General features: G+C 36.7%; 3 protein-coding genes across 4 annotated transcripts; 1 reads left to right on the forward strand and 2 right to left on the reverse strand.

Moving 5' to 3' along the window:
* The first annotated feature begins 1,076 nt into the window (after positions 1-1,076).
* LOC125219829 (TIP41-like protein) lies at positions 1,077-4,669 on the forward strand. 2 transcript variants are annotated; one of them, XM_089063341.1, is made up of 9 exons: positions 1,142-1,350; positions 2,183-2,229; positions 2,313-2,368; positions 3,036-3,123; positions 3,411-3,524; positions 3,623-3,682; positions 3,756-3,797; positions 4,040-4,168; positions 4,406-4,669. In XM_089063341.1, exons 1-9 carry the CDS (start codon positions 1,293-1,295, stop codon positions 4,505-4,507), a joined length of 696 nt encoding a protein of 231 aa, XP_088919467.1. In that variant the 5' UTR covers positions 1,142-1,292; the 3' UTR covers positions 4,508-4,669. The 2 variants fall into 2 exon arrangements, with proteins under 2 accessions (XP_047977860.1, XP_088919467.1); XM_048121903.2 differs by having other exon boundaries at positions 1,077-1,350; positions 2,183-2,368.
* Positions 4,670-6,409: 1,740 nt separating this feature from the next.
* Positions 6,410-7,246, reverse strand: LOC125219117 (uncharacterized). Its single transcript, XM_089063342.1, has 2 exons — positions 7,001-7,246; positions 6,410-6,910 (listed from the first exon to the last, which is right to left on the reverse strand). Exons 1-2 carry the CDS (start codon positions 7,106-7,108, stop codon positions 6,578-6,580), a joined length of 441 nt encoding a protein of 146 aa, XP_088919468.1. The 5' UTR covers positions 7,109-7,246; the 3' UTR covers positions 6,410-6,577.
* A 2,067-nt stretch (positions 7,247-9,313) lies between these two features.
* Positions 9,314-12,206, reverse strand: LOC125219118 (uncharacterized). Its single transcript, XM_048120995.2, has 3 exons — positions 12,036-12,206; positions 11,530-11,690; positions 9,314-9,804 (listed from the first exon to the last, which is right to left on the reverse strand). Exons 1-2 carry the CDS (start codon positions 12,173-12,175, stop codon positions 11,540-11,542), a joined length of 291 nt encoding a protein of 96 aa, XP_047976952.1. The 5' UTR covers positions 12,176-12,206; the 3' UTR covers positions 9,314-9,804; positions 11,530-11,539.
* Positions 12,207-14,713: the final 2,507 nt, after the last annotated feature.

The raw sequence follows: 14,713 nt of genomic DNA on the forward strand, positions 1-14,713 counted from the left end.
ATCTCAGTCTGGTAGTTGCTGCGCTCCGCGTTCTGTGACGTGTCCGCCCAGCAGGTGGCTATCAGCTCGGACTCTTGCAGAGTGTAAGTAGTCCTTACCCGCTTCGGCCTCTCATCGGAACCTGTATCAGTCGCAGCCGACGACGCCGGCGCCTTCCCCCTCCCGCTCCTAGAAGGCGGCTCGGTGGGCGTTTCTTCCACCTCGAAGTCCTCCGCGCTCAGTGTCGCGGCCTGAGATTCTTGGTCGCCTGGGGTTGATCCGGGGGTGTCGAACTGGGGCCGATACACATCGTCGGCTGGAGAGGGCATTCTGCCGGCAGAGTTGAAGTACGGAGAAAGTCTCCGCGCCGGAGGAGTCTGCAAAGGAGACGGACCCGCGTATGGAAGTTGGCCGGGAGGAGAACCCATCGCCAACAACGAGTGCATCCACTGCTCGTTTGCTTCATCCGTGTTGGGAATTTGTGAACTCGACTCTTTCCCCTTACCCTTACCCTTACCAGAGCGGGAATTTTTCTTCCAAAAGCTCATAATTTTTGGAAGATTGATGAAGATTGAAGATTGGGAGAAGAGATTGAAAATGGAGAGAATGAAGATTGTGGGTGATGAATGGAGGAAGTGGAGGAAATATTTATAGGGGTGGGATGTAAAAATAGCCGTTGGGCCGGAAAAAAAAAAAAAAAAATTTAAATATCGCCGCCGAGCGTCGCCCACAGTGGCCGGCGATCGCTCGGCGATAATCCGGCGAAAAAACGCCGGTTGGCGAAATAACGGTAAGATTATCGCCGGATTATCGCCGATTTCACCATAACGGCCGGCGATAATCCAGCGATGTTCGGCGATTTTTCGCCACCCCATTGGGAGTGCTCTAAGCGGCGGAAATATGTGGATCTTCACCTCCGCTTCTTCAACGGCTTCCAAGGAGTGCAGTGTAGTGAGAGAGAGTATCCCAAAAGGCAAACTCAAAAGGCATTTGAGGAATATATTAGTAAGATAGTAGTACTATAAAATTAAATTAAATATTGCTTAAATATGAAAATATTATATATAGATATAGTATAAGAAAAATAAACATAATGTATTGAACAATAGAAGTGTATACGATGTGATTTAATACTACTGTAAATGATGTTATTTTAATTTATTCATATAGTTTTATTTTTATTTTTTCTGTTTTGTAACTAAGGGAAAAGTGAATTTAAAAGTGATCGGAGATGGAGTGGGAAAGCGACGAGCGGGAGCTGAAGGTGGCCGGCGCTTTGCCACTCGACGGCGGACGCGTCGGATTCCTCATCCATGGATGGGAGATCGAGACCACCAAGCGTTCAATTCTCAACTCTTCTCATCTCCAACAGTACTTTCTTACCCTTTTCTACTGATAATTGCTTCAAATTCTGATTGTTTATTTGTCAGTGAACTGCTGCAACCTATTTTAAAACCACTCCATAGGTCACAACATTTATCACCAAATAAGATGTTCCTGCGGAGAATGATTCCGTTGTTGGCTTTGCTTTTATGTGGATGAATTAAGTTTTTTTTATTTGAGTTACATGATTAGGCTGAAATATATTTGAGTTGGAAACTCTAGTACGTTTAGTTTGCAAAATTAGACTACGTTGATTTTCCAATTTCGATGCTAGAGATCATCCTTGTACTACTTTCTCCGATTGAATTTGAGCTAGTGCAGCATCTTTTACTAATTGTGTGTTCTCTTTGATGGGAATAGAGGGAATTTTCATTCATTAGACATCACCCACAGCAGACCATTCCTCTCTCATTTTCTCTCTAATTTATTACTCCTATGAAAGTATTGTATTGTATATTTTATTGTATTGTATTGTCATATTGTATGACTTTCCCCATATTTTTACCCTACAGAACATGAAAAAAGACTGTGGGGACCACTAAAATATGACAAAAAAAATTCTCATATTTTGGTTTCATTTCCTTATATTCTAGAACAGTTTTGTTTTTTGGTTCTCTAAGGTTGACACAAAATCGTCAACTTCTGTCTTCCTCTCAAAACTAGTAATACTAAAATGGCACGGGGAATGGAACTTGGGTAAGGGTTTACTGGTGGTCTACTGGATACAAACTATTGCTTCATGATGAACCATATCATACTTTTTTTCCAAAGATATAGCTTGCTTGCCTCAAAATGTTACAAGCACCTTCTGTGCCTGCAGATGGGAAGAGAAGCTTCAGACGACCCATTTGCCAGAGATGGTTTTTGGTGAGAGTTGTTTGATTCTTAAGCATGTCAAAAGTGGCATTAAACTTCATTTTAATGCATTTGATGCTCTCTGTGGCTGGAAGCTGGAAGCATTGCCTCCAGTTGAAGTTCCTGCAGCAGCTCTTTGGAAATTCCGGTGGTATGTATTTTCATCTATTCACTTGTGATTGTGTATTCAACCATTTTATTATGCCGCAAGATACGTTCCGTATGCCGCTATTATATCTTATGTTTTTGGTGAGTCCGCCTATTGGTCCTACCCTTATCCTGTATCCATGTCTTTAGCTTTAACTACTTTCATTTTGGAAATTTGGGGAATTGTTTGTTGTTAGGAGAAGTCTTTACTATTACTTATTTTTTTAATTTATGAATTGTTTGGAAAAGTCTTACATGATCAGCATAGGACATTTGATGGTTGCTCCTTTTCTTGAATTATAGTTGTCGTATGTATCCATCTTTCGATTAGATATCATACAGCACACTTCTGGAAATATTTATGTGAGAATGAATCTATGAGGTTGTACTTTCAAAATGATTAAACTATCCCATGATACTGCTTCAATGATGAATAGCATGCCTTTGACCTGGTACATGTACATGTGCTCTACGTATATTTGGTTGACATGAATCATTTTAGATACGGTTAATGCCAATTATAGGTTAAAACAGTTCAGACAACAGATTGAACGGAAAAAAACACCAGACTAGGGACCAACTTAGCTATTAAGATAAACAGCCCGAACTAGTTGCCACTTTATATCTTTCAATATTCATCTTACCATAATTTGTTTTTCTAAATCCAACAGCCAGCCTACTGATCAGGTGATACTGGATTATGACTACACGTTCACAACACCATACTCTGGAAGTGCTGGTGTTGAAAAAAGTCCTGAGGTGTGACTTCTTCTCTGATGCATCTGTGCTTTGTTTACTTAGGATTCAAACATTTATGGAGTTTTGATGCTGTCACTGCTTTTGAGATAGCAAAAGAATCAGTCATTTTAGCCACTTTATCTCTAATTCTCAGCTGTTTATTTTTGCTCCTAATATGTCTGGGTACAACTTTATATAGACTCCTGAGGAAATGGATTCCTTGCTATTTTTTCATGTTTTTTTATAGTTTGCGTAAACCTCTTCCTTTCTCAATTGAATCCTTCGAGGCTGTGTCTTTTGTTGATTAGTCTGGAAGAGGACCTCCTGAAGAAAGTATCTGCAGTCCTCATTGGGAAGATTGTGAGGAACAAATTGACATGGTTGCATTATCAGCTAAAGAATCCATTCTTTTCTACGATGAAGTATGCCCTTGAAGCTTTTACACCAGATCCTTAATGGAATTCATTTCTGATTTAGTTTTTTCAAGCTATGGCCAACATCATCTTTAATTTACTAACAGGTCGTATTGTATGAAGATGAATTGGCTGATAATGGCATCTCTCTTTTGACAGTTAAAGTGGTAAAATATTTTCTTTTCTAAATTGTTATCTTCTTCATTCCTGTATGAAAGGACTGACAGGTTAATATTGCAGAGAGTTATGCCAAGTGGATGGTTAGTTCTCTTGCGCTTCTGGGTTAGTCTTTTGATTTCTCTCACGTGTCCTTGAGCAGACAACATATAGTACTGTATATATTCTCTCTTTTTTCCGAGTTTCCAGAAATGCACGCAAAGTTAATAAGTATAATCCATTTTCCTTTAATTCTGATTCTTATACGATAGTAGAAATAATTTTAGGGGGTATATTTTTTAGACTAGAATATCGGTACAACCTGTGTTACAATTGTTTGTTCTTTACTGTTGGGTATTTTCTTACAGCTCAGAGTTGACGGGGTGCTCATGAGATTGAGGGACACTCGTATGCATTGTAGTTTCAGGGAGAGTACAGTACCAGTTATTCTAAGAGAAATCTGCTGGAGAGAAGCCACCTTTAAAGCCTTGTCATCTGTGAGTTATATTCTATTTTAGTTGAGCTGTATATATACAATGCTTTCTCTGAGTAGCCTCTTAAACTCAGCTAACTTTTTATCGATTTCTCTCTCTGCTTTCTTGGGTCCATGTTTTGATCCATTACATTCGTTAATGTATTACTTTCTTTTCTGCATTTTAGCTTATATGTCCTCAAAGTGTAAAGACGATATTCTCCTTTTACTCCTTTGACAGTTACTCTGTCAATTGTTGCAGAAAGGATATCCTACAAATTCTGCTGCATACACGGATCCTCGTAGCATCAGTGAAAGGCTTCCAATGGCCATGCGCAAGACCCAAAAGCTTATAGTAAAATAAATACTGTAAGCTATAACAAGACTTACCGTTATTTAAATAACTACAGAAAGACTTGTCAATCTTCTTGAAGAAATTAGAACAATATGTGATGTAGATTTCAAACTTGTTTTGAGGAAACTATGAGACTTTGATGTGAAAGTTCCGCTCTCAATTATTTTTTCATGGTTTTTCTGTTCTTTTCTTTTTAATTTATCTCTTCAATATTTGGTAAAAGTTGCAGTCACTGGGTAATGGAAAGAAATCAGTCCGTGTTGCACGTGTATGGTATTCTTGCTTAGAAAAATTGCATAGAAAGGACAAATATGGTGAGGCATTATGATAGTGTGGATAGGAGCACAACTTGCCTGTAAGAGAGAAAATGACCTTTTTGGCAATGAGAGCTTTATCTGTATTAAGCACTCAAGAATATAAGCCCTAACTTCACCCCAAAAGCTAGCTCAAAAGTGGTGATTGTCACTTAAGTACCCACCTGTAGTTTCTTATGGGTTTGATGTGGGATCATAATGTCATCATAACAATCCACCCCCATTAAGATTGGACGTCCACGGTTGACTCACACTCCCCGTAGCCTTCGATCGACCAGGCAAGCTGCCTTCGAACCGCTGAGTCATGCAACTCTATCCCAACTAGCCCTCTTCCATACATGTCAAGCGCCGGCTGGTTGGGCTAAATTGTTAGCAGTCAGAATGGAAGCCCTGAGATCACCCGAAGCTAGCTCAAAGGTGGAGGATTGGCTCCCACTTAAGTAACCACCCATAATTGCTTATGAGTTCAATATGTGATCATTACAGCCTGAGAATGTGAAAATATAACTGATGATGTAAGTTCTCTGCAATATCTTATAGTTATTTACATCAGCCATTGCTCATAAGAGGAAGCATGTTTAGTTTTTTACATATTACAACTAAGCTGATCATGAAAGATGCTCATGACACTTTCTTATGAAGCCAATAATTATTTCATCACATTCTATTCAAGTCGATGATATACTCAAGTGGCTTATTCGTAATACAGATAGTACTATTGGAGCCTTTGTTCATTACCAGTTCTATAGTACTGTTTGAGGATTCGAGAATTGAGAAACCAACCCCATGTATTTTTCATCTGGCATGATTTATCTCGCTTCGCACTCCTATGTCAATATCATGGTATCATGGTTAGGGATCCATATGCTGCCAGCTTGCGTTGGTGCTCCTTCAGCTGTAAATTTGATTATCTCATTTTCAGTCTTCTAAGCACAATCCTTATTGACTTATACTGATGATTGCTACCTACCTATATGTTTAGACTAATTTTATGTGGCTCAGAGATGCTAAAGATTGATGAATGTATTCATTGCACTCCTATTGATTTCCTTGACAATGCCTACCCCTACAACATGTCTTGGGTTAATGTTATAATTTGCAAGTCCATATGAAATCAGTAATTAAAGTTTGACAGTATATAGATCAATCAGACCAAATAATCAGTCTTCTGAGGGTGTAGTTGATGGGGCATATATTACCTGTGTATATTATGTGAGAAGGATAGATGAGAAAAAACAACAGTATATACCCTCACACAATATAATGTTCAGTGGTATTTTATGCTTGGAACTATTCAGAAGCCTTCAGAAATGCCGAATAAATGGATACTCGATCACATTAAACAAATTTCTGTGAGGTCAATCACGAAAACAGCTGCTGCACCTAGAATTTTCAATATGATGTAAAAGACAAAATTAACAAGCACACTAGGACCTGTTGCAGCTAAATAGATGTTGCTGTTAACACTCTTCTTTCATTTGTGAACACACCAGTTGAACATAGTGGACTTTTGACAGGGAAACATGCAGTACAAGAAGTGCTTAGGGATAGAGGTATCTTATAGAAGCCAGTAATTATTTACTCACTAGTTCACATATAAAGAGTTAAAAGTTCTTTTTCAGCAGGAAACTAAAAGTAATAACTTTTGTAATGATGCATTGAGCTTCAAGTAGTAAGCCTTATCTTCTGGCAACTCTCTTGAAAACATAGGTTACAAACTTACAATAAAATCTAGAAAATATTTGCCCTAACAGAAACAGAAGCTTTAAAGTTTGAGATTTAAGTCGAGCATAGTTGTTGAGTTGGATGATTTCTGCTCTGGTTGTTGGGGTTCCGGTCGGAAACTTCCAGGCCACATAGAATCTGCTGCCCCTTCCACTGTGCCATGCTGCCTTGCTATTCCAAATCTTGTGTCAGCCTCACTAAATCTGGCTACAGTCGTATTTCCATCTCTGCCAGGTTTGTGCACAAGGGAATGGGCTTGGACCCCTAGTGATCTGAACATGGAAGTGCGGATAGGCACGGGCAGGGCCATCATCGCCATCATTTTGTGTGACTGGTAATGCCGTACTGCGCCTCTTTCCCTTTTGTGAGCATTCTGGTGTCCACCCAATGCTTGTGAGCTGTAGAATTTTCGCATGCAGAAGTTGCAAGAGAAAACCTTGGCTGAAGCCAGTCTTGATTGTACCTCAGATTCTCTGGATGCTCGTGGTGGTTCCCCTCCGAGGCTCAAGTTCAACCACTCTCCAGGATTCACTTGTGGCGTGCCTTGATCACCAGTTTCTTCACTTGGCATCGTAGTTTGTTACAGCAGCCAATTCCTTCTCAGATCACTTGCCGGCGTTGGAAGCACAGTGGTGAATGGAGGTAATCTGTTGTATCCTTTCTCTTGACTCTGAAATTGGTTCTATATATGAGGGGTGGAATAATATGAGACTGACACTGATGAAGCATTGTGGTATAAGAAAGCTTCGATCTATCATATGTCTCATCACTGTCCCCACCGGGTGATGCTTGGGTCTTCCCAAGGGGGGTGGTTACGTCATGTTTAATCTTTGCCATTGTCAAGTTTGAGATTCCCCACTCGCCATTTTTTCTCCTTATCTTTTGAAAGCACTTCAACTTTAGTTTGTTTCTATTGGATCAGTTAAAAGTAAACTCATGTTGCCACTCCTATAACATTTCCACTTAAAGTCAAATCAAATCCTTATGATTTTCTTTTATGCCTACCATTATGCCATGATTTGAGCAACTTCAAATATTTTCCAACTTTATATGATTGATGATAAAGAATTCCCATATGATGTTATCTTGGTCTGCTTTAGAAATCCTGATCTTAAAACAAAAGTTATTGGAATAGATTTCAGCTATTATTCTGGATCTCTTTTGGTAACTTTTCTTCCATGTTTTTCTCATAGTTTGACATGAGTTTGTTTCTAAAAGCTCTCAGGCCAGGTAGGTATGGAATATAATGGAGATGGAACCCACCTATAAAATGTGTTCCCTCTATAATGGATGTGTGAGTGAATAATAAGATTGATTTAAACTATATATGTGGGGAGCTAGTGGTTCCGGAATTATATTGCACTGTGTGTATTTTCGATTTTTCGATCCATAAAAGTCTTACCGAAAGTGGTGGGTCTGGAAACTTGGCAATAATGTTTGAAATAGTAGGAAAATTTAAAAGAAAAAGATTTGTGGGTATCTTAAGCAGTAGTTGTTTAGTTTTATATGAGAACATGAGTATCAAGGTGGGGTGTCTTTGAACTGTAACTTTTCAACTTATGTCTTAGAAAGCTTATTATCTTCCATCTTCCATGTCTAGTTTATCAACTTTATTCCCCATTGAGTGTGTTTTACGCTGGCTTGAAGCCTCTAATCACACACAAACACACAAACACAGCATATATTTCTTATCCTATGCTGATGTGGTGTCCACTACCATGTGACAAATGCACCTTAATTTGAATTTTATAGTACTTATGTTTTTTGCTTGGAAATTGAAAATTTTTAGGGTGTGACAATTTACTTTGCAGTTCTTGTCTATGCATACAGGAAGGATTGCAAATTTTATGTACCATGATTTTATGTGATTCTGTTAGTGCCAGGATGTGCCCTACTCTTAAAGGCAAACATCTGTGTGCAAATTGGTGTATGGTGTATTCACCTTAAACACTAACTAGAACCAAAATTTTGATTTTTCTGTTTAACTGATAACCGACTAACCGAATACTCAATTCCTATTTTAGGACTGGTTGCCATAGGAGCAGTTCAAACTTCAAAAGAAAATAGGTTACAGAAGAATCACCAAAGTCGAATCTCAGAACTATCATGTGGAAGGAAATGAGAATAATAGATTTTGATTACGTCGTCCCTTCTTATCTCAAGGTCATTCTTCCTATCGGATAAAATAGGAATATATTGTTGAACATAAATCCTTGTATAATTTTGCTAAATCATCCCACTGAATTCCTTTCCCATTGCTATTACTTGAATGATAAGACTGCTTTGCACAATGGAGAGATTCGAAAATCGACATCGAGCATGAAGAATCTCGAGTTGCCCCTCAAACACAGAGATCCTGTGAATTATTGATACATTAGAGGACGAATGAACAGCATCTGAAAGGACCAGTTGAAGAAGATGCTTTAGTACTTGTGTTTGGCCGACTAAAGCTTTGTCATAGGATAAGTTTTGATGCTTTTACTATTCCAACCTAATGCCATGTTACATCATTTTCATGTGGCCCCAAAATTATTGGCCATTCAAGTTTGCATTAGGAAGAGACGATTAAGCACGTCTCAGTTGATCAGACGCTATACTTTCAACCAATAAGTCAAGGATTCGAGTCAACACAAGAATTTACCAATTACCATTATTGATCATCTTTAGAAAAGAAAAAAAAAAGTTTGCATTAGGACAACGGTGATGAAATAATACATCTTAGTTGGTAAAAATAATTCCATTATAATCAATAAGCCGGAGATTCAAGTCACAATAATAAATAGAGAACCATTATAGATTCTTTAAAAAAGGGAAAAAAAAGTCTATAATAGGACAACTGCTTATAAAAGAAAAAATCGTTGATTTTTTTTAACCGGGTCTAGAACCACAAGTAATAAGTCTGCAATAGGACAACCACTTAAAAAAGAAAAAACCTAACTAGAATTGAATGTTTCGGTTCAAAACAAGAACTTCCGAAACCCTTGTAGGACCAGTTATGTGGAACCAAAACCGACGGTTACGGCCCGACAGCACCACTATTATGAATTAAATTGTGAGTGGGGGCAACTTCAAGTACTACTACACAAGTATTCAGTTGCCCAAACTGTCTTAAATTTAGACTCTACCTGAAATAGTCTAGAGTAAACATGAAGAAGCTTATTGTTAATTTAATTTCAATATTCCCCAAAGGGAATTCCTGCAGAACCACCTATTAACCAAGTCCGAGATTTGAGCACCGGCTCTTCTGGTCCAAATATTTTCAGGTACCTGCAACAATGCAACACTTGACATATTAAAATGGGGATAACCACTGCAGGGGTTCTGTGTTACCTAAAATAAATGAAATTAGGTTAGAAGAACATGAAGCTGTCTGCTTATAATATGCTTGGTGAGTCATTAGTCACTTCAAGAAGCATTAGCATGTAGAGCCAATTGTTTTTCCATCACTAATGTAGTGGAGCTGAACAGACATCCTAAAGGCGACAAAACAAATCCCAGAACAGTTCTATAAATGGCACCATGTCATGCAAAAGTCCTACAGCAAACATGCCCATTTCTCATTTCTTTGCCCAATTTCCTCTCATCCACAATTGCTAAAATTAAGTAATTTGCACAATGAGTTTACAAATTCAGGTCAGATGCTACTAACAGCTGAAATAAGTAATTATGTATACATGTGGTGCTTATTAGCTTATTTATAATAAATATGTCGCATAATTGGGTAAAAAGCCAATGAGATTATGGAAGTAAATATTCTTGCATATATTGCTGCTGCACTATTTGTTCTAGTTCCTAACTTCCTACCGATTTTCTACTTATCATTTATGTGGTTTGATGAGTCAAAGACATAAAACAAAACATGAAACAAAGCTCAATTATACAGGTTAAACAGGAGTAGATATTATCCACACGTAGCCACCTCTTTTCAGCAATCATAATCCTGAAATGAAAGTGAACAGAAAAGGTTTCACACAGACCACACATTCAATCTTCGATTAATTTGGATCAGATAAGAAACTAAGAAAGACAGGTTTTCACATTGATAAACTAACTTGACCAGTAGAGTGAATATTCAGAACTAAGCATAGCTTATTACCAAGTATTAATGAACTATAGGGAATGTCATAAGTTGGAGCATTGTAGCCTTTTTGGGCAACTCAAACTACAGGCCTAACCTAAATCGAGATAAATAACTTCTGGGAAAACTAAATAAATCTAGAAAATCGAACAAAAAGTTTTATGGCAAAGCAAGGGAATACTGGTTGTCGTACATATATAAGCTCAGTCCAAATAATTGCCTTATCCACTAAAAGATGCATTAATCTAAAAAATCACATTTAGGTAAGTTTTCTTGGGGTAAGAGTCTTGGTTCTTTCTCTCCAAAATCCTAATGATAATTATGTAACAGTCAATTACAACCGAACTGTCTTCAATCCCAAAAGGCTACAATATTGAACTCTCGGCCAGCATTTATATTTAAGAAGAAATTAAAAAGGGAAAAAGAGGGTACAGAAGTATAAAATGCTCGTTAATTTAACTCCATTTATTAAATGCTAGTGATATCATTTCACTAGTTTACTTGAGCGAAAATATCTCTTAGTAAGCTATACTTTGATTGTTACATAATCAGTTCGTATTTGCATAACCGGATATGTTATAGTAACTCTTAACTTATGATAGTTTTTGCTACTATAACCTTCATTTTATTTAGAAAAAACTAAATATATCTTGAATTTTCTAACCTAAAAGGTCGGTCACTCCTGTGTTCCATTCAATGAAATATCAGCTACTCCTACCATTGTTCAATTCCTATGACTAATACATCCTAATTGTTAAACATAACATGAAACATATCGTAACTACATCCTTTGGTTCACAAAACATTCACATATAGAACTACCAGTTGGGAAACTAGAGAAACAGAAGTTTTTAGTTCATCCACAAGGCATCTACCCAGCAGCATAATCCTAATGACAGTAGCATTAGACTCACAAAGAAACTATTAGCGATCCTGACAAGAATGGCAGAGGGTACCATGGGACAGCTCACAGAAAGCTCGCACATTATCAGCCAGACGAGACGTCAACCGTGTTCCTGCCACTGTTGTATGCAGTGACAATAGTGATTGGGCGCATCCCAGCTCCCCCAATGTACTGCATCCAATAATCAACCTAAAAACATCAGCAATAGAGTAAACAAGTAGATAAATTCCCCACTAGCCAATAAGCTGGGAAACGAGAATAATCATATCTCAGGTTCAATAAGTAATAGGAGTAATTCAATGCGGAAGTTTCTCGCTGATCGTGAAATCGTAACAACTAAGCTTCAATTTGATGTTTCTCCCTAAAATCTAAACGAAATTCTCGTTCAGTTAAAGTGAAATAAAAAACTTTCAAAGATGTGATAATAATTCAGAAATTTTCAAGCTTAGAAAACTCGCTGGAACAGATTATAAGCAGTTCCCCTACAATCAATGGGGGAAAACTCAAAAATTAGACCTGGGATTGGAAAAGGAGAGGCGTCGTGAGTTGAGGCGAGAGGAAGAAACGGGAGGAGGACGAAGCGGAGGCGATGAACGGGAAGCGGAAGCCCTAGCGGTGGACATGAGCGATCGGGAAAGAGAACCGCGCCAAGCCATTGTCGCAGCGCAGGCAGATTATGTACACTCTATAGCGCGCTTATCAAAATTTCAAAATTTAACTTATCTTATCAATACTTGTTTAATAATTAAATTTTCAAAATTAGTGTTACCTTCTCAACATACTTGTTTAACACTCCCTTTCCATACCATAACATGTTTTATTAAGTGATGGTAGAAAATATATTTTTATATATTAATGCACAAAATAATTTTTATTAAAAAAAATATGACATCTACAAAGTAAAAAGGAAAATTGTGTCCTCTATTAATTAACTTTATATTGTTTAGTAAGAAGTTAGCTTCCACAATTATTTGCATGTTTGTGGTCTTTTCATGAATTTTGTGTTAATCTATTTTCCACACTTTTTTGTATGGTTATATTATTGGGTTTATGGTAACGTGCACATTGGATTTGGTTGAATGTTAGGAAACAATGCAATGCGAGGCCATTATTTTGGGCACCTTGCTGGGAGTTCACGATTTTTTTTCCCCATATTTAATGCGAAGCAAGGTTCGATTGAATAGGGATGGAGCCAGAAATTCCATACAGGTGGAGCAAAAATATATATAAAGATATTTTAAGAAGTTGAGCAAGGGCATATATAGATGTATTTCAAAATTTTTACAAAATTAATAATCAAAAGTATAAATAATTTTTTTCCGCTGGACAATTCCTCTTGTGATGCTCATATGGATCCGTCCCTGATTGAGCAGTAGAAGACGGTTCCACCGATGGTTCCGGACGACCTCTTCGATCAATATTAAAGCCGATTCCATGTCCTTCCTCCTCCTATAACCAGAACCTCTCTTCTCCCAATAGTTTGCTTGAATACACTCACCGTCAACTGCACCCATTTCTACCTGCTTGAGTTTGAGCCGGCTGAATTGGTGGGGTTCTTTTTCAAGTGGGCTTATCTAATAAATGATTGGAGGGGTTAATTGCTGGGCAAATTTAAAAATTCGACTAATTAACGTGATGGGCCGATTAGTTAAATCTGAGATTACTAATTAATCTTCGATTTATTTATTTATCCGAATAATTAATTCAAGGAACTTAGTGTTTTGAATTAATTAAATATCCTGATTTAATTAATGTACGGAGCTTCAAAAATTCCCTGAGGATGAATGAGAATAAAAAGTGAACACCTTGAAGGATGTACGCATTCTAATTTCTAAGTTAAGTAATTTTCTTAAAGTCTAATTAGTATGTTATCCACTTTTAAAAATGATTTGAGACCAGATTGAAAAATCAAGTTATGGATTTAAGCGAATGGGTGAAATATCTTCCTACTAACTATGTTCAAGACATCACCAAAATTTACATGTGTATAGATTTACCATCACATTTGCCATGAAAAATCATCATTATGGGATAATTGACTTCATAATTTGGATGTGACATTTTTTTATTTAGCAGGTAATTAACGGTTTCATATGCGTTCATTATTTAAGGTAAATGAATCATTCTTGATAAGAACTTATCAACAGAGCAGGGGAGTGTTATAGTACTAACTCATAACTTAATTGCTAACTACAACTAAATAATAGCTATTAGATATCTATACATATATAAAAGGCGAGTTTTGGCCTTTTCTTGAAATATTTATATGTTTTGTCCTTATTCTGAAATATTTATAAGTTATGGACCAATTTAAATATTTTAAGTAACTCATGAATATTTATTTAGATATTTTAATGAGCATTTGACTAATTCTTAAAGCACTACAATGACTCATTGGTGGTTACAAATATTTAAATAGAATAATGAGCATTTAACAAATTTTGTAACCTATATTGTCTTGATTTTAAACTTATGATGTTTTAATTCCATGATCTCTCATTTACTAATTTTGTACCTATAAAAGGCATAGAATTGTGGATGAAATACAATATACACACTAACAAAACATTCTTCATTCTCTCTCAAGCTCTCAACATTTTATTGCACATTTTAGGAACATTGTATTACTCGATTTTGGAGCCCCGTCAAGTTTATAGGTGCCTAGCAGGTTTGAGATGTTATATACGTTAGGAGGAAGTCGTTTTCATCTCTGGGAAAAATATGTCAATCCGAGAGCACTAACCGTGATGTAATTTGTCTTGCGGAAAGATGGTTTTTCTTGACTAATTTTCATTGTAATTTCCATTTCATTTATTGTTGTTTTTTTCCTTTGATTACAAAAGTTAGAGTACCGCGTGTATATGGTTCCAGAATTTTATCCCAATATTTCTTACAGTTCTTAGAGAGAGAAGAATTGTAACATCCTTAACTCAAACATACATAGTATTTATCTTCATCTTTACACAATTTATTATTTTTAGTAGAGAAATATGAAGGATTGTTTTAAACATATTTTTCAAAAATGTCAACATTTAATGTAGTCTCTTTATCATTGTCCAAATAATTGTGTTTGTCTCAATTCAATTTTAAATATGTTTAAGTTAATGTCTTTAGGTGTAAAATGAATTGAGGAGTATATATTTATTGAATTTTTATTACATAGTAGTATATTTTTCTATTTTAAATCGTATATA

Source organism: Salvia hispanica, chromosome 1 (genome assembly GCF_029641045.1).
Source record: "Salvia hispanica isolate PSC_SH4W2 chromosome 1, Shi_PSC_v1, whole genome shotgun sequence".
Classification (NCBI taxonomy): Eukaryota; Viridiplantae; Streptophyta; class Magnoliopsida; order Lamiales; family Lamiaceae; genus Salvia; species Salvia hispanica.

Coding starts and splice junctions, on each gene's coding strand:
- LOC125219117 (XM_089063342.1), bottom strand. CDS start 7,108: ATGCCAAGTGAAGAAACTGGTGATCAAGGCACGCCACAAGTGAATCCT. Junction 6,911..7,000: donor GAGCATCCAGAGAATCTGAG/GTACAATCAAGA, acceptor GGTGGACACCAG/AATGCTCACAAAAGGGAAAG.
- LOC125219829 (XM_048121903.2), top strand. CDS start 1,211: ATGGAGTGGGAAAGCGACGAGCGGGAGCTGAAGGTGGCCGGCGCTTTG. Junction 3,525..3,622: donor CCATTCTTTTCTACGATGAA/GTATGCCCTTGA, acceptor ATTTACTAACAG/GTCGTATTGTATGAAGATGA. Junction 4,169..4,405: donor CCTTTAAAGCCTTGTCATCT/GTGAGTTATATT, acceptor CAATTGTTGCAG/AAAGGATATCCTACAAATTC.
- LOC125219118 (XM_048120995.2), bottom strand. CDS start 12,175: ATGGCTTGGCGCGGTTCTCTTTCCCGATCGCTCATGTCCACCGCTAGG. Junction 11,691..12,035: donor CTCTCCTTTTCCAATCCCAG/GTCTAATTTTTG, acceptor TATTGGATGCAG/TACATTGGGGGAGCTGGGAT.